Consider the following 15791-nt stretch of genomic DNA (forward strand, 5'->3'; position numbering starts at 1 on the left):
GTCATTTGCTGTGTTGGGTTTCAGTCCCCTGCAGCCCCGAAATTTCAGTAAAACAATAGTAATACTACTGCTACTCAGTACTGATAGTAGATATTGGTTTCTGCTTGTTTTCTTTACACAGTACAGTTCTTTACACAACCTCTTAGTTCTAAGACCAAAAGGTGGAGAGCACCAGGTATTTAAACCCTAGTGGAGGTTGTCCATTAGGTGGTCGTTAATCTTGTATTAATCATGTATTAATCTGTTAATCAAGCGCACCATTACATGAGCCAAGGGGTGAAAAGGTGTGGAAAAATGGTGTTGGTCATTACCACCTGAGTTTTCAGGTGAAAGCACTTTGACACCTATTATGTATGTTATCTGTTGAAGTCACCTGTGGGTGGGGGCTGAGGTGCCTGGGTAGGGACCTCAAGACTGTTGCTAGCTGGTGTTAGTGATGGTCGTTCACAGTGCAAATAGATGGCCTCTTTTACTCCTGTAACCATCTGTCTTCTCTGTCCAAGATGTGAGCATTGGCATCCTTGAAAGAGTGACCTTTATCCTTTTGGTGCAGATGTGCGGCTCAGTCTTGTCCTGTCGAGGAGGCTCTTCCAAATTGCGCCATGCGTTTCTGAAATGGCTGTTTGGTTTCGCCTTGGGATGAACCAATTTTTGTCTAAGGAGCATGGCACGGTATTTGATTTGAGCCACTTCCACACACCCTAGTGCTCAATATCATCTTTGCTGGTCTTGTAATGTTGTAATGTTGCCTGCAACAAATTCAACAAAGGTCCCAAATAGATACCGTTGCTTTAGTTACATGGTACCAGCAGCATTTAATGCATCCCTGCAAAGTTGTGGAGCTTTTGCATATTTACTATCTGAAGGAAAACACCCTGTTATCCAGGTCAGTGCTAAATTTGATTATGATTAATTGTTTTAGAATTATAGGTTTTTGCACAGAGAAGGGAAAAGCTTCTTAACTCTTAAATACAATACTGTGCTTATTTCATTATTTATTTATTCAATGAAGTAAAGTACGTTTTTCTAATTCACGACATGGCCACCGAAGGGCGATACCGATTGCTGCATCAAGCCTTCTGTTTCTATTATGTGTATGAGATAACGGATCTTCTATAAACACTTTCTAGATGAGTGTTTAGGTTTAGTTACTACTTTCAGGTAGTACTGAATAAAACACTGAGTCCATTCTGTCGCTTTTTTCACTTTACCAACTGATATTTTGCCCGTCATCGCGCACCTGCTAATCTCTTCACGTGGCCCACCCAACAGCAGGACTCTATAGAATTCATCCAGGTTTCATTTCTTCTTTCTATCTGCATCTGCGCTTTTCCTTCGTGACATTCAATCATGTCTCCTGAGGGAAAAAAGAGGCCTATCCCGGGGTGCTCCGTGCTATTCTCGGGTTCTCTGTGGTACACTCTGTCTTAGAGACGTGTTTCTTTTTTACTATTCCCTCTGAGAAAGAAAGTTTTTCGTGTTGTTTGTTTTGCCTCGACTTATTTTTGGAGTCCTATCAGTTTAGGCTGAGCACCAATAAATAGATAATGGTGCTCCAGTGGGCTTAAGTGGTAGTTCTTACTGAAGGCAGAGCTGCACGGGTTTTCTTTAATATAAAATACAGAAATGTATTTTAACATGTGAGCTGCTTCATCTATGCACAGCCTTTTGACCTTTGCAGTTCTGCCTCAAGAAATGTTTACCTGAAACTCAAGGCTGCACACTCAACTCCACCAGGCCTGCTGTATTTGCAGTAGCAGTAATAAGTTGGAAAGCAGATTTTTTTTTCTCCTCCCCAAATCCATAACAGCCATAAAACATCAGATTTTGCAGGATGCTGAGTGGGAAGCCAGCCATTGAAGTATGAAGCTGAAGTAGCTTCCCTAACAATTGCACCTCTCCCAGTCCTCTGATGATACCTTTTCATACTCTGATGAAAGTGCTAGGCTGTAATATATTGCAATGGGGCGCTTCATCATTGTTACTCTCCCAGATCCACATTAGCGCTCTAATCCGGAACATAAAAAAATACAAAACAAAAGTCTGCCACTGATTATAGGGCTGTAACCACACAGAATGAAACCCTCTCTCAGGTATTGTGTGCCCTTAGATAGTTGTGAGTCTATTTTTAACCTCTATTTCTCCTGGAAAAAAGAAAGATGGTTATTAGAAGAGGTATCATATTCTGTGTATAAAGCTGTCTATACCACTGAAATCCAACATGAGTCAGGCCGCATTGGCTGGATCCCTGAGGCCAGCTCTGAGGAGCCGGTGATAAGATTGACTTAAAAAAATAAATAAATAAATAAAATAAAAAAAGCCTTCTCTGACCCATCACCCTCCATCAGGAAGATGAGCCTTCTTTCCCTCAAGCGTGGCTTTCAGGATTCCACAGAAATTAATTTGTGCCAGTATCCATTAACAATTACCGTGCTCACACAGTCGGGGAGCCTTCACCTGGCCGCAAAGTTCAAGGGCAATGTTGCTGTTTAGTGAACATATATGTTGTTGATTGCAATATAGCCCATCATTAGAGGATCCGAGCACTAATTATGATAAATATGCATCCGTGATTTCTGCTGATTAAAATGCCTCCAGGACTCCAGCATCAGTGAACGGGTTAATGTGCTGTGGTTTGACGCAGGAATGGTTAATAGGAGGACAGGCAGCAGGTGGGGAGTCATGCAGACTGATGAGGAGCAGCAGAAGAAGCAGAGGAGCCGCTGTGTGCTGACAGTTGGGGCTGAGCCGGGGAGAAACGAGCAGCGACGGGCGCTCCTAGTTCGTCCCTGCAGCGGGCACCACCGTGGTCATCTCAGGATACGCACGGCTGTTTTCCTGTTTTTCCTTTTTCGAAGAACCCCCGAGCTTTTCAGGCATGCTTTCTCCTTCTGTCTTCGTGGGTAAGCGGGACGCCGGTGAATAACACTTCCCTTCAGCGGCTGGATAAATGACTTGAGAAACTCTCGTCGAAGTGAGCGGACAGAGAAAGCGGTTGTACGGGAGATGAATGTTACCGGGAAACAGCAACCTGAGCTGATCGAGCGACCCGCCAGCCTCCCGGTTCCAACTTCGGCAAGTAAACCCTTTCAGTCATTCCCTGTGAATGACTGAAATCTAACAGCAGTTTGCAGTTTCCGTGTTAGGGCACTCCGAAAGAGCACTCGGGCAGTTCGTCCGCTGATGTGGAAGGCAGCTCCAAGCTTCCTTTAAAATTATACTATTTATGCTTCTTTGCTTTTAACTGCTTGACGCAGCACAGGCTCGCGTTCAGGTGTCAATCGTTTCCAAAGCATCATGAACAGCTGTACAATTCGGCATACATCTAGAAAACTATCGCTCTCTTACTTAAAAAACAAACAAACGTTCAACTTTTCTAGATGGCGTTTTGCTGGTCATATAACGATAAATGATCTATTAAGCATGAGCTGCTAATATCCAAGTGCTACAGGTTTAAGAACAATATCTATGGAAACATGGCTATTTTATGTATTATTTATTGTTGCATTAGCCGAATCCAGCAAAAGACTATACTAATGTCTTATTGCTGTTTATTACATTATCTGAACAGTGTAATTGAACAAACGAGCGCGTAATCATTACATTGGCTAATTCCTAAATTAAGTCTGGTACGTAGTTTCTTCTCCATGATGAAACGGCGCGTTTGGTTAAATGATTATCCGGTATGGTTTGATAGGTTGTAGCATTTATGTTGCAGGTGCACTAAGCAGCTTAGCTCTTATAGCTTGGTATTATTTTTCACATTTAATTTAACTCTTTACAGTAACAATAATAAAAAACAAACAAACCAGTGTTCACGATTTGAGATGACAACAAAATAAGTTTAAATAAGTGACTGCTAATTGTTTCCGTTATAGCGCTCTCGAACCCCAGTTGTAATACAGCTATTATTATTATTATTATTGTTATTATTATTATCACCATCTTTTGTCGTGAGTTCACCGAGCTTCCTTCAGGGCTTCATATTTAACAGGATATCATGTTTAGGCTACTTTAGCAAGAAAACAGATGACCTGACCTTTTACCAGACTTTCATATTCTGTGAGTCAGCTCTGTAAAGAAAAGTCCATCATAGGCTGCAGGACATGTTACTTAACCAAGCACTGTCTTCAGAAATAGGGTTAAAATTATATATCACCACTTGCATCCACAGTTGATTTTTCATATGTGTCAGTAAACATGTTTCCATGGATACCTTGCTGTAAAGTTTTAAGTTCTTGGTTCATTTAAAAGGACAGCTTCTGGCACATCTTTACCTACATTTGTCCTTTTGTCGCCTTCGCTGGGCGTCCAGCACCTTTAATTCAATTGAAGCCACTGCCTTGCTTTCACAAAGCCATTAAATACTGGATATCTGAGCCTCTGGGGACACACAAGTCTTGAGCTTAACTCTATTTAGAGTGTGTTCAGTTTCCACACACTTCCACTCTCCATTTACCACTGAGTAATGGCTAAGATTATACAGTAAGCACAAGTAAACAGTTGCAAATTGCAAGAGAATCTCCCATTCCACAAAGCATGTTTATGACAGTGTAGTGTAAAGTTTCAGGCTGGTAAGCATGGACTTAATTGTGTCTGGAATTAACAAAATGCAGTTTGGCATGTCCTTCAGCAGTTTCAAATATCAGGGTAATTTGGCTTGAATTAATGCCAAAATGTGTTAATTATAGATGCTTTATTATATGCAGTTAGGCTGCTTGGAAGATTCCAGAGACGGATTCGAGTTTGCATCCAAAGTGCTTTACCATATTTCCCGTTTTTACTCCCCCCTCCCCAATTTATGTCATATATATTTGGATTATGTTGTTTTAAGGGTTTTTTTTACTCCATCTTCAGTCAAAGGGAATGTTAAACATGAAACCGCAATCATAAAATTTGGGTTTTTAAAACATGGAGATGCCCTGAATCTATCTGGGTGATTGGCAATCACTGATAAATTAGATGAAAGTGCTGGGAAGGCACACCTCTCCTATTTTTTCCCTTTGTTATTCCCATAGCACGCTGGGTGCATATCAACAAATATTTGATGCCCCCTAATGATGAAGCATCTGAGACGTGATTACTGTGAAGACTTGCGTGAACCAGGGTGTAGCAAAAGTAAGGAATAATTCAGGTTTGTATTGAATTGTCTGAAGGTGTTTGAAGAGTCAGTAGATACAGTAAACTGAGTCCTCCTGTCCATATACAAGCAGCTCTCTGCCTACAGTGTGTGTGTGTGCATTAGTTTTGCCATGTTTGAATTGTATGTCACGGTATATTAGTGCTGTGATTGGCAGGCAGGGTGTTTTCCTGCCTCTGCACGCTGGGAGAGACTCCATCCCCGACTTAGTTCAAGCAGTATATTTGTGTGGTGAACACTTGAAAAATGTAACTCTTCATACATAATTCTCTGCCTTTGCCTGGATTCTGGACTGTGTTTCAGCAGCTTATTGATGAACCCATCACTAAGATGTGCCAAAATTCATAATTACTGGATAGTTTTTGTGCCGTTTTGACTTCATAACAAATGAACTGTGGTCAAAGTTTAGCAAAAATCTAGAAAAGTTCAAACCATACCTGATTTAATTTTAATAGAGCCACAGAGTCTTAATCAGATTCGGTCCGTAAACTGATCCTAGGGGAATAAATTCATGATGCAGAATGCTTAAGTAAACAACGGTCATGCTCGAGCTGTGCTAGTCTTCCAAGCTTCGGGTTTTTCTAGTGAATCGTAATGTTTGGTTTATGGGTTGTAGCCATATGTCCATGTATCAATTACCTTCCACTTATCCAAAGTTGAGTCACAGTGGAAATGAGCTAAGCACAGTAATCCAAAAAAAATCATTCTTCCTAGCACTTTCCAATTCTTCCTGGTAGACCTCAAGGCATTTCCCGACCAGCTGAAATCTAACCTCCTCAGTGTGTTCTGGGTCTACCCGGGATCCCCTCACTGATGGGCATGCTTGTAAAACCTTTTGAAGGGATGCACCTGCCCAGAAGGCATCTTAACCAGATGTCTGAAGCACTTCTTCATGTTGAAAAAAGGCAGTTGGAGCGGCTTGCTTCTGATATCAGCATTTCTCACCCTACCGCTAAGCCGACCCCAGCATTCTTACAGAAGAATCTCATCATGGCTCCTTGAGCTTGTGACCTCATTTACATTCATTCTGTTATTACGACTATAAGTTAGTAGTGGAACAGACTGGTAAAAATGAAAGCTTCACTTTTCAACTCAGCTCTCGACCTGCGTCTCCACCTCAAGAGCCTTGTATAATGTCTGCATTGTTGCCGATGCAGCACCAACCTGCCGTCCACCTGACGTTTCACCTTACCATGGCTTTATTTTTTAATCCATAGAGAACCATGACGTCAGTGTATGATGTTGGTGTAGCTATGTTTTGGATGTTGTTTCTGGAACTGGAAAATGAAGCCAAAGCACATCTGCCTTTGACCTGCAAGTCACAGAACTTTGACATCACAGCAACATGATTGGTCAGTTGCAGTGGTGGATCTGGAGTAACATTAACTGTGATCATGGAGGAAAACCATCCACGTGATATCTGATGCACTGAAATGTCTCGATGAAGTTTTTCTTTTTCACAAGTGCAGTATTGCAGTGACTGAATGAAGGGCATTCAAAACAATCCTCTGGATGTTTTCTGCCTTTTGTTCTGTTCTTGGTCGATAAAATGATCCCACACTGCTTCAATAGGACAACTGTGTGTTTTTATGGTTTTACTGGATTGGCAATGTTTCTGAGATCATTTTTCACCAGCGTTCCCAGGGGTGTTCCATGGTAGATCCAAATCTGATGTTGCTTTCATAATTAATTATGACAAAATCCGTGAGATCACTGGCTGCAATGACAGAGACAGTTTTACAGATGGCCGTAGACACTCACTGTTATACCTCTCTCCTGACCTCCTCCTGTCCATCTGCCAATAATCTCAACCAAAAAATTAAGAAAAAAAAAAGTTTGAGAACATTTCAGCAGATGGATCAACTAATGGACCAGATGCATCTCAAAGGCCCTGCGCCAGCTCTTTGTTGTTGTTTTTTTTCCTGTTTCTTAAGGAAATGGCTTTAAGATACTGTTTGTCTGAGGTACTGTTGTTAGGCCTGCCACATCATTTTTTAACAACACAAGGTACACCATGCTGACAGATGCCAAATGTTTGGCTCTTTAGGAATCATCATGATGGTGCTAATGTACTACTTTTATGTGTTTCTAATTATTATGACTGGCATTTTTGGGGAAATTAAACTAAAGAAATAAAAACAAATGTTTGGGTTTTTTGCCTAATTTTTTTTTATTAGGTACTAAAATTGGCTTTGTCAGGTTGCCTCTTATAAGTAGAAACAGTATTGGTTCAGTAAGGTGCTTTTTGTGGCTGAATGATTCATAAGTCAGTGTTAAGTGGTTTAAAAAAATAAAATTTCTCTGAAAATGTTCATGTACAGGGACGACATTGAAAATGAATGAAAAAGCAGCCAATGTGAAGAAAAATCCCCTGAAATATATTCAGAAAACCTGGAGACGGCTTTAACAACTTAGAGGAAAGTCTGGATTCTTGGAAGAAAAATATAAAGGAATTAAAAGAACTTTTGCACAGTACTAAACACCTTGGATCTTCTTGCACTACTGTATTTTTAGTTATTTTGGTTCAATAAAAACAAGTACAGTCACATTTTCAGAGTTCATTTAGTATCACATCTCTTGAGATGCTTTAGTTTGAACTGGCAAGTTGGAGCTTTCAGTACACTGGTTGCATCAGCTCTAAATGTAATTAAAACAGACTTTAATGAGCCATGTGTTTTGTGTGTTACAGTTTCTCATGCGCAGACTCCCCACAACAGATTCCCCCGTTGACACAATGCAAACACATTTACAACACAGTATTGATGTTAAAATATTGACAGTGATGGAATAATTACGCACACACAGCCTTACAGGATTATACTCACCGTTAAGGATATTGACTTGCTGGTCAACATTAACATTTACAGAAGGGGAATGCTGCAAGGACAACCGAAAGCGGAGATCAGTGAAAATGGGATTAAAAAGAGGGTGACACAATGTTATTATCAGACAATCAAACCCAGGCTTGTCCCATTTTAAAAGCTAAAAAAAATAAGTGGCATTCATGTCACATAAAATTTCCAACCCCCTGTGGTCACCCGCTCGAGGGTTTCTCTTGGCAGGAACTGCAGAAGCTTAATTATACCCCAGTGGAGTGTGAAAGTCTGCTTTTGTATTCAGGAAGTCAATCATATTTTAACCAAATCACTCCTGTTGGAGCATGAAACATGCATTCTCTTTAACTTTTCATTTTCCCAGAGCTACTCAGGTAATTGGAAAAGACAAAATAATCAGACTTGATATTTTAAAAAAATGAAATTCTATTTCTCTCTTTTCTTTTTTCTTTTTTAAAGGTTATATTTAGTCTCTTTCATTGCCAGAACAATATTCAATTTTCCTCCTATCACTGCAGTCAGGCTCTTCAAAATGAATACAATAATTTAATGACCCTAGGGAGAGAATGCAAACATGTGGCACATGTTGCTAGGACTGCTTCAGTCATTTCCACCTTACATTCTGTTAAATGTTTAGTAGGACTATACAAAATTGTTACACTGCGTGTAGATCCTTTCCTCTCAGATGGGTCCATGGTTTAATGTTAATCTCCTTATGGCATATGAGCTAATGGCAGGAACATGAGGATCCCATGAGGACTGTGAGATGGGCCAAAGGGCACACTCCAGCGTTATATCATAAATTAGTTCTTTTTTTTAAGCGTATAATTAATCCCTGTAGGAAGTGCAAAGATACATATATAACACACCATCATGCACAGCCATATTCCATTATTCAACTTAGTCCAAAGTCAGGCGTTAATTAAAGCTTTAATTAGACTGCGTATTAATTTTTTAAATGTCAAGAGGATATGAAGTGTCATAAATCCTGATACATCAAAAACAAGTTGCGGCTGTCACTGTTTGTCTTGAAATGTTTCTTTAGCAAATAAAAGGAAACTCGTCCTCCACATTATTAATACCCACGGCGTTTCATTAGCATTTTTATTTAGATTCAAGGCAGGAAACTTATGCATTTTAATGTCCTCCCCATTCATTTTCAAGCGAGATACGAAGAAATCTACCTCGTCTCCTCACCGGCTGACGGCGGATTGTCGTGGACATTTTACTCACCTCTTCGAGACAAACTGCACTGAAAAAATGCAGCGAAAGAAACAGTAGCTGGGCGCCCGAGAGTCGCCCTTGAAATGGAAATAAATGAATTATGGTAATATAAACAGTCCTACATTAGTTCCTCAAAATATACATTCACCCTAGATTATTCCTCCCACAGTAGCAACATGAAAACTTTCCACTCAAACCAAACTTTCACTGCTTTGTTTACAATGCATTTCATATCTGTGTGCAGCTCTCTCTGTTTTTATTTATGACTAATGAAGATAAAAGAATAAATTATACTCTCATTACCAGCAATTTAAAAACCTGAAGACCAGTTACTCTTATTTTGTTCACGTAGTTTTTCATCTCACATGAAACACACATGGGCACGTGGTGCTGTTTGAGCAGTAAAGCTCTGTGAGAGGAGCCTTTTCAAACAATATATATACAATAGAGAGGAAATGCATCAAGTGGGTCTGATTCCCCACGGAGGCGCTCCGAGTGGAAGATTGAACAAGGATGATTGCAAAAGATACAACTCCACATTTCTGAGAGCTCTATTCATGTGAAGGCGGCTCCATCCTGGCTACAGCTTATTGACCCTCTAAGATACTGATACACAGTGAAGGCCTGATTTACTTAATATGCAAGCATTTTACCTACACAAACTAAGCTTAAACTTAGAAATATCAACCAACTGAATTGAGACTTCAGATAGTTGCTTTCCTGCAGGTCCCTTCCCTTTCTTTTGTTGCATATACTGTCCCACAAAGGTTTGTGAAGTAAGGATTTTGGCTGCTGCGGTTTATTTATTTTTTTATCTGGACAGGGCAAAGTGCTAAGCTCCCCGAGTGCCACCCACAGTGCAAGTCCAGCACATAAGCTGCAGAAGCAAAACAAGTTTCACTTTTCAAAAGTAGAAAACCTTCTGAACAACAGATACGGCTTTTCTCTTGGTTCTATTCATGAAACTCTGCTCTCTTTTCTTTCTCCTCAGTCTCTTCTTACTGTTCTTGAATGAAGTGATGGAGCCCGTTCCAGCTGTTATGCTGCCTGGCTAGCTAGCGCACAGGACTGCAGTGTGAATTTGTCCAATTATTAATGTTTAGAATTTGTTAAACACAGACAAATTATATTATTTTGTGTCACATTGGAACCACGAGTAAGAAGGAGTGACATTTAATACAGGTTCCCTATCAACACACTCCACAACACTCCTGGCAGCCAATAATATAATACATTTACCCCCACACAACAATTTTTGAAAATTGAATGTGCTTCATTTAGCTTTGACCAGGGGCCTAAATTATGAAGCTCATTGCACATGTTGTTATTATTAATCTCTGGCTCTCTTCCAGTGTAATTTTCTCTCTCATTATCCCCAGACGGTCATAACAGAAGGCTGCCCCTCACAGAGTTTCTTCCTGTTAAAAGGGAGTTTTTCCTTCCCACTGTCGCCAAGTGCTTGCTTAAAGGGGTTGATTGTTAGGGTATCCTCTGTATTATTATTGGGTCTTACTTACAACATACATATAAAGCTCCATGGGGCAACTATTCCTGTGATTTGGCGCTATATAAATAAAACTGAACTGAACATACCAAGAATATGATTCCATTATCTGGATTCACTTACCCTAAAATAGTTGATCAGAAATAAAAGGTCACACAACGCTGGTGATCAACTTTCTGAGTTTACCCAGGGTGGTGTTGGCAGCAACTGACCAATCTGAAAGGGGCGTTTCACAGATCATATGAGTCTTCTTCCACTAAAAACACACCAAATGTTGATTAAAATCTACAACGAACGCAGAAAATACAAAAGTAAATTGCAACACTGTTGCAAAAGGACAAGAGATGATCATTAATTGGGTGATTAAGTGCACGGAGTGGTAAAATAAACATTTTAATTCCAGTTCATTATTTTATCACTGTGTGGCATTCAGTGCTGCCTTTTGCTTCTAAGATGACAGCTGCACATACTGCACTGCTGTGAAACTTTAAATTGAATCCATTAAAGCTTACTGCCTAATAAAGAAGACATGGAAATCACTTCTGTTTGACACAGATCCAAATGAAATCAATTTGATTGATTGAAATGGTATTCTTGTCTGTTCTGTGTTCCAGTAGCTGCAGTTACACTGGAGGAAAAGCGACTTAGCAGATTAGACTGGCATATAAAACCATTTTAGACATTTTTAAATGACCAAATTAATACATGCACATTCTTGTGACAATGCAATGCAAAACATGCTCCAAATAAATGTGGCACTACAAGCCCTTTTGGGACTGTCCAGAGCTCAAGATCATTTCTTGCACCGGGCTGTAAGCATGCTTTTTAATGCTGTAAAGTTGGGCATTTTAACATCAGAGTCTATAGGGATTGACTCCCTTTTACAGCCAGCCATGATTACATAATTACAATCGAGAGGTCTGGTTCAATGACTTGAATTAGTGGAGGTGAAGCTGAGCTGACAGCTGGTGGCATGTGGAGATGGAGAGAGGGGGATTTCAGCCACTCTTCCAGTCGATATAGGGGGAGACATTTGCTGTAGAGACCAAAACCAGTCCGTCACCCATGTTAATTTCTGCTGCAAAGCTGGGCTGCTTAACACGGTACTCTCATGATCGATTCACTTTGGAGCGAGTCTTAAGTGGCCACTCAGGGAACTGCAGTTTCTGGCACTCTGGTGTTGGCTTCACTTTTCAGCCCCGGAGGTTGCTGCTTGTTGTTGCTTGAGATCTCTGAAATGTTCATTGGCATTTTGTTATTAGGCTTCTCTCAGCCTTGGCATCACAGCTTTGGGTTGTGCGTCGCAAACTTGGGAATTCACCTCATCAATGTTACACATACCCAAAAAAATCTTGTTCTATTTTCAAGTACTTATACAGTAAATATAAGCCCCTTTCTCGTCCTTGCTTTAACTGTAACCCTTGAAGTAAACAGTGTTCAGCTCAAGAAAAATCACACTTTAGAAGCACTTGTGTATTTACTGTGGTTTAGCCAACATCTCTGAATCATCACCTCCTGCTGTGATCAAAGATGCATTCAAAACATGTTCAGACATGAGAATATGAATCTAATTTATCACCATAAACTGAATGAACTGAATGACTTTGCCATATAGCTCTCTAAAAAGGGACACAATCAGTGCTGAGGTATTTACGGAGTCTTTGTTTTGCAGTAACATAATGTTTCACCGTTATGTAAGACTGCGTCTTGAATGAAAGAAGTGAAAATAGTTCCAGTAATGTGGTAATTAGCAGCGTTTAAAGCCATGTTAGGAGAAATTACCAAAGTTGTCTCATTTAAAATGATGGATTATGCTCATCAGTACAGCTGTATCTCTGGGCTGTGTTTAATGGATTTTTGGGGAGAAAAAATACACATTAAAATTTTTAATCTGTCTTTTTTTTTTCTTTTTTTAAAAACTACAAAGTTGCCAGGCAAATTGCATGCTGGTATTTGAAAACGAGAGGTAACTCTGCCACAGTTTTTGGCATCGTTTACAAAAAAAGGTTCTCAGTTAAAATGTGCGCTTGTTCTTTTGCAGCGGGGCCAGATTCCTCTGTGGCATGTGTTTGCAAATAAATGAGAATATTCTATTCTAAAATTCTATCCATCGACTTCTCCTCTTGGTTATAAATAACAGCAACTTGCAGCTCTCTGCTCGGATTTTAAAATTAACATGTTTTTTAAAAGAGTTCCACGTTCTTGCGTGACTGAAGTTGTACAGCCACAGCCATTTCCCCGCTGACACAACCCCAGGGTAGTTTTAATTGACCTCAAAAAAACAGGGGAACGGGCTGAATAGAGAGCAGAGTTTTGCTTTTCATCTTCTGTTCTAAATTGTCTGATTTTTAAATGTGAAGATCTTTTAAAGGATCCAGATGAAAGTGCTCGCCTTGACAATAGTAGTAATTGTGACACTTGTCAACATCATGGGTTCTCGTCACACACGCAGCTCAGTCATTTCTTTTTAAAAAAGATATTCTTGTTTTCAGACGAGTCGCCGAGGCTGCGCGGATCCAGATATTTCTAATAGTTGTTAAGTTGGTTTTTCTTCATGCTGCTTACAGTTAAATGATGTGAACTGCTGTGATGTGGGTGTTTTTGGGAACTTTCATGCATAACGTAGCTTTTAATTAGATTTTTCAGCCAAGTAAATATTTCATATGCTAACAACAGTAACAACCTCTAGGTTCAGATGAATGTAGTTTATCGGTTCGTAGCCAGAGAGAGAATTAGGACTGGTGTCAGCTCGGGTAATCAAAACGCATGAGTCATGGCTGAAAATGTATAGAGTCCATGATGAGGGTGTGTTAATGGTAAACGGAACTGATGGAACTAAAGTATGATTCACCGGGGAGTGCTGTGAGTGGATTAACTCAAAAATATTTCACCACATTTTGCACTCTACGTACAGGTCTGGAGGACTGTTCCAGGCATTATATGATTGATCTACACAAAAAAGGGCATCTGGTAAGTGTGTGTGTTGAACTCTGGCTGCTGGCTGTGCTTGTATCAACTGTGTGTGTGTGTGTGTGTGTGTTTGTGGTGCTTTTCAAGGTTATCAGTGTCTGGAAAGTTCTTCTTCCGCCACAGCTAAAGTAAACTCAAATGTCATCTCCACATTAGAAAGGAAGCTTGGAGATAGCAGGACTGCCTGCTGTATTATTAATACATGCAGGGAGTCCACGCTCTATGAAATCACTCTACAGACGTCAGCTATGATTGGTCTGGCACACAGACAAGTAACCTCATTGGACAATACAAACTTAAAAGAGCAATTGTCTACTTTCTTAAAAGAGGGTTTTGGGTAATACCAACTCTTTGTAATCTTTATTAATAATCACCCAGCATTGCACTCTTACTTTTTCAAGTACTTCTGTTGACTTCATCTGGCATAAACTCGAGCTGTGAAGGAGCCAAGATGAAAGTCAGCAACTCCAACTCTACACTTCAGTTCTCTGCCAAAAAAAGGTGGATTGCTCCCTCTGGGAGGAAAAGATGCTGCTCCAAGCGAGGGAATTTAAGTATTTCAGGATCTTGTTCACAAGTGATTGAAATGGTGGAGCTTAAATGGAACATGAAATTAATGTTGGGTCAGCATTACTGCTGCATTGTACCCGATCGTCAGCTGAGCCGAAGGTGAATGCTTTCGTTTGCTAGTTGATTTAAGTCCGCCTCCTCACACGTGGTAATGATGAAAGAATCAGATTGCAAATACAGCAGCTGAAAAGAGTTTTTTCCTTTTGAGATTTGGGCTTAACTGTTGCTCCTTCATGTCTAAAGGAGACAGCTGTGGACAGTCTAATCAAGATGCCTCTCGTGCATTTTCTCTTCACGTCTTTGGGGCATCCCCAACCGGGAGAAGATCCTAGGGTAGACCCACAACTCACTGGAGAGATTTTATAAGAAACCATTAATAAGAAAGATAAGAAACCATTGCTGGGGAAAAACATCTGGATAAACCAACTTTAGATAATCAGGAAAAATGAGCAGATGGATAAAATGAAAAATAACTTTACATAAATGTTTGAGACAAAGCTCGACTTCCTCAAACACCGTGGTTCTGCGTGTTCACGTTAATATTAAAGTCTCAAAACTCATGTCGGTTGACTTGTCGGAGGCATTCCTGTCATCCAGGGTTAGCATTTCCTTGTGCCAGTCATTAGGATTCAATCCTCTGATTATTTTCTACACTTTTTGTCTATTTTAAATTTGGTTCACATATTCACTTGAGAATTTTTATTTTTTATAAAGACTTAACCATCTGGTCAGATTTGGTTTGGTTCATGAATCAGTTATTGCAAAAATTAAATTACCATCTGGCTGAGACTTAGTTTGTGTTGCTGAATATTATCTGCCGAACATCAAGGTGCTTCCTTTGCCACGTGAGCATGCTTGCATACTGATGTTTGTGTGCTTGAACCTGCCGGGCAGCTGGAGTCGTGCCGTGCGTGTATTGATATTTTTTTCCTCCCATGAGCCTATGTAGGTTTTCTTGGTGTACTTCAGCTTCTTGTTGGACTAACAACCTCTCGAATAATGTACGGGATGTTCCATACTTTTCCTTTCCCCTGAATATGAAAACTAGAAAATGGGTGGATGGAGCTAGAAAGATTCCTTGTTCCTCAAATTCTGGCTTTAAAGTGGGTTTGGCTTTTTGGAAGCTTATACCCAAAGGTTGAGACAGAAACTTCCTGTCCAATGTTACAAAGATTTGGAACAAAGGGCTTTCAGTGCAATCTGACATGTAGCTTGGACAAGCTAATTTGTCAATAAAACTGAAAGCTGTAACATTTTGTGGATAAACAAAATAATAATTTTAATGAATAAATGAGAAATAGCTTTTTAGACATGGTAGATTTTAAAGGTTTTAAAACTTTTGATCTTCAGTATTCAGAGTAAGTACTTGTTATTTTTCACAGATATGAAATATTGATTAAATGTGTTTGATGAATTGAAATATTTTAAGCCCTGTCCTCATTTATGGAGCTGCAGGTTTTGAACATTAATTAGGCTGCGGCTAAAAACTGTTTTTGCATTCTCAGGCAACAAAAGCTGATTACAGATCTAAATTGAATCTTTGAGGTTC

General features: G+C 39.8%; 1 protein-coding gene across 2 annotated transcripts in view; it reads left to right on the forward strand.

The window, feature by feature from the left end:
* Positions 1-2529: 2529 nt before the first annotated feature.
* sntg2 (syntrophin, gamma 2) overlaps positions 2530-15791 on the forward strand; it is a 109992-nt gene continuing 96730 nt past the window's right edge. The window contains exon 1 of one of the 2 annotated variants that reach the window (XM_040023622.1): positions 2530-3075. In XM_040023622.1, the coding sequence (XP_039879556.1) occupies positions 3007-3075 (69 nt within the window). In that variant the 5' untranslated portion in view covers positions 2530-3006. The remainder of the gene's footprint in view (positions 3076-15791) is intronic. The other variant, XM_040023623.1, reaches the window with a different exon arrangement.

Source organism: Simochromis diagramma, unplaced genomic scaffold (genome assembly GCF_900408965.1).
Source record: "Simochromis diagramma unplaced genomic scaffold, fSimDia1.1 OVJJ01000303.1, whole genome shotgun sequence".
NCBI classification, from domain to species: Eukaryota; Metazoa; Chordata; class Actinopteri; order Cichliformes; family Cichlidae; genus Simochromis; species Simochromis diagramma.